Raw genomic sequence first — 2,612 nt, 5'->3', positions numbered from 1 at the left:
TGGCTTTTCTATAGAAAGAAAATTTTGACAAAAATTTCTACAGAAATAAAATTTTCTATAGAAATAAAATCTTGGTAGATTATTTTTGGCTCGAGTGGCAACCATGATTATGAACCGAATAAAATTTGAACAAAATTTTCTATAGAAATAAAATTTTGACAAAATTTTCTATAGAAATAAAATTTTGACAATGATGAAAATTTTATTATGAACCGAATAAAATTTTAACAAAATTTTCTATAGAAATAAAATTTTGATAAAATTTTCTATAGAAATAAAATTTTGGTAGATTATTTTTGGCTCTAGTGGCAACCATGATTATGAACCGATATGGACCAATTTTTGTGTGGTTGGACCAATTTTGGTATGGTTGTTAGCGACCATATACTAACAATACGTGCCTAATTTAAACCGGATTGGATGAATTTTGCTCCTCCAAGAGGCTCCGGAGGTCAAATCTGGAGAATGTTTTATATGGGGGCTATATATAATTATGGACCGATATGGACCATGTTCCAAATTACAACCGGATTGGATGAAATTTGCTTCTCTTGGAGACTTCGCAAGCCAAATCTGGGGATCGGTTTATATGGGGGCTATATATAATTATGAAACGATGTGGACCAATTTTTGCACGGTTGTTAGAGACCATATACCAACAGCATGTACCAAATTTCAGCCGGATCGGATGAAATATGCTTCTGTTAGAGGCTCCACAAGCCAAATCTGGGGATCGGTTTATATGGGGGCTATATATAATTAAGGACCGATATGGACCAATTTTTGCATGGTTGTTAGAGACCATATACCAACATCATGTACCAAATTTCAGCCGGATCGGATGAAATTTTCTTCTCTTTGAGGCTCCGCGAGCCAAATCTGGGGATCGGTTTATATGGGGGCTATATATAATTATGGACCGATGTGGACCAATTTTTGCATGGTTGTTAGAGACCATATACCAATACTATATACCAAATTTCAACCAGATCGGATGAAATATGCTTCTGTTAGAGGCTCCACAAGCCAAATATGAGGGTCCCTTTATATGGGGGCTATACGTAAAAGTGGACCGATATGGCCCATTTTCAATACCATCCGACCTACATCGATAACAACTACCAAGTTTCAAGCCGATAGCTTGTTTCGTTCGGCAGTTAGCGTGATTTCAACAGACGGACGGACGGACGGACGGACATGCTTAGATCGACTCAGAATTTCACCACGACCCAGAATATATATACTTTATGGGGTCTTAGAGCAATGTTACAAACGGAATGACAAAGTTAATATACCCCCATCCTATGATGGAGGGTATAAAAAATTGTTTTATTTCTTCTCGTTGTAGCTGTTGGTACGTATTTTCTTAAAAACAAAAATAAAAAGAACTCACTACACACAAAATACACACTCTACTTTTCAAGAGCGGTATTAGTCTTAATAGCAATAACGCATTCTTCGCCACAAGACTTGAGGACAGTACACAAAAGATCGTTGCCGTTATCAAAATCGGCTCTCAAGGAGTTACCCAAGTCACCGTCAGGCAATTTAAGGTCTTCTCTGATTTCGCCGTTGTCAGCCATCAAAGTCAAATAGCCATCATCGCTAATGTCGGTCAATTGGTAATCTTCTCTCTTAACATGAGGAACATCCATGTTGTGCGTGGATGGACAGATATCTTCGTATTTTTTATTTGAGAAGATATCAATTCCGACCATATGGACTTTAGCGTGACCGTGTTTGCCTGTCTTTGAAGTCGACATTTCAACAATTTTGCAGGGTCTGCCCTTGAGCATAACAAAACCGTTTTTACGCAATGCAGAACATTGCATAGGAGAGGTTTGAGAAGCACCAGAATCGCCGGTTTCGAAGTGATGATCATCCATTTCAGCCATATTTCAAGAGTTCAAGTTTAGACCCTGTTGTTAAAAAGGAATAATATGTGATTTTAAGGTTGTCGTAACCAAAAAAGTGGCGAAACTAAAAGACTAGCTTCCATATATGTTATATCTTTCGCCCGATTTAGATTCATATAACAACCGGAGACCAAATTTTGATTTCGATTTACTTAAAATATTTCCCTTAGAGTATAATTACGATTTTAGCATTGTGTACTAAATTTAATTCATATTTGTTATAGATTTGGATATAGCTCCCATACATATACGCCTGATTTGGGGAAATATGGTTGAAATGTTCATATTTTATATTTTAATTTTACACAAAAGAAAGATCGCTCGATGTGGTCAAATATGAACTTTAGCCAGAAATGGCTTTAGCTTTATACTTCCCATATTTATACCCTTCACCACTACGGTGGTACAGGGTATAATAAGCTTGTTCATTTGTATGTATCGCCAAGAAGAAAAAATTAGAGACTCATCGTTTAGCGTACCGATCGTCTTAGAATTGAATTTTGAGTCGATTTAGCTATGTCCGTCTGTCTGTCTGTCCGTCTATCTGTATGTTCATGTATTTTTGTGTGCAAAGTACAGGTTGCAGTTTAAGTCCGATCGTCCTCAAATTTGGCGTAAGTAAACCGGTTCAGATTTAGAAATAGCTGCCATATATATTTGTCACCGATCTAGTCATAATTGACGTGTTTATCAACC

The 2,612-nt window shown here is 36.7% G+C and overlaps 1 protein-coding gene across 1 annotated transcript; it reads right to left on the bottom strand.

Moving 5' to 3' along the window:
* Nucleotides 1-1,318: 1,318 nt before the first annotated feature.
* Nucleotides 1,319-1,983, bottom strand: LOC142234758 (eukaryotic translation initiation factor 5A-like). Its single transcript, XM_075305932.1, has one exon. It carries the CDS (start codon nt 1,893-1,895, stop codon nt 1,413-1,415), a length of 483 nt encoding a protein of 160 aa, XP_075162047.1. The 5' UTR covers nt 1,896-1,983; the 3' UTR covers nt 1,319-1,412.
* Nucleotides 1,984-2,612: the final 629 nt, after the last annotated feature.

This window comes from Haematobia irritans, chromosome 4 (genome assembly GCF_050003625.1).
Source record: "Haematobia irritans isolate KBUSLIRL chromosome 4, ASM5000362v1, whole genome shotgun sequence".
Classification (NCBI taxonomy): domain Eukaryota; kingdom Metazoa; phylum Arthropoda; class Insecta; order Diptera; family Muscidae; genus Haematobia; species Haematobia irritans.
This window is presented reverse-complemented; position numbering and strand designations above follow the sequence as displayed.

Excerpts from the sequence above, each read along its gene's own strand:
- LOC142234758 (XM_075305932.1), bottom strand. The coding sequence starts at position 1,895 with ATGGCTGAAATGGATGATCATCACTTCGAAACCGGCGATTCTGGTGCT.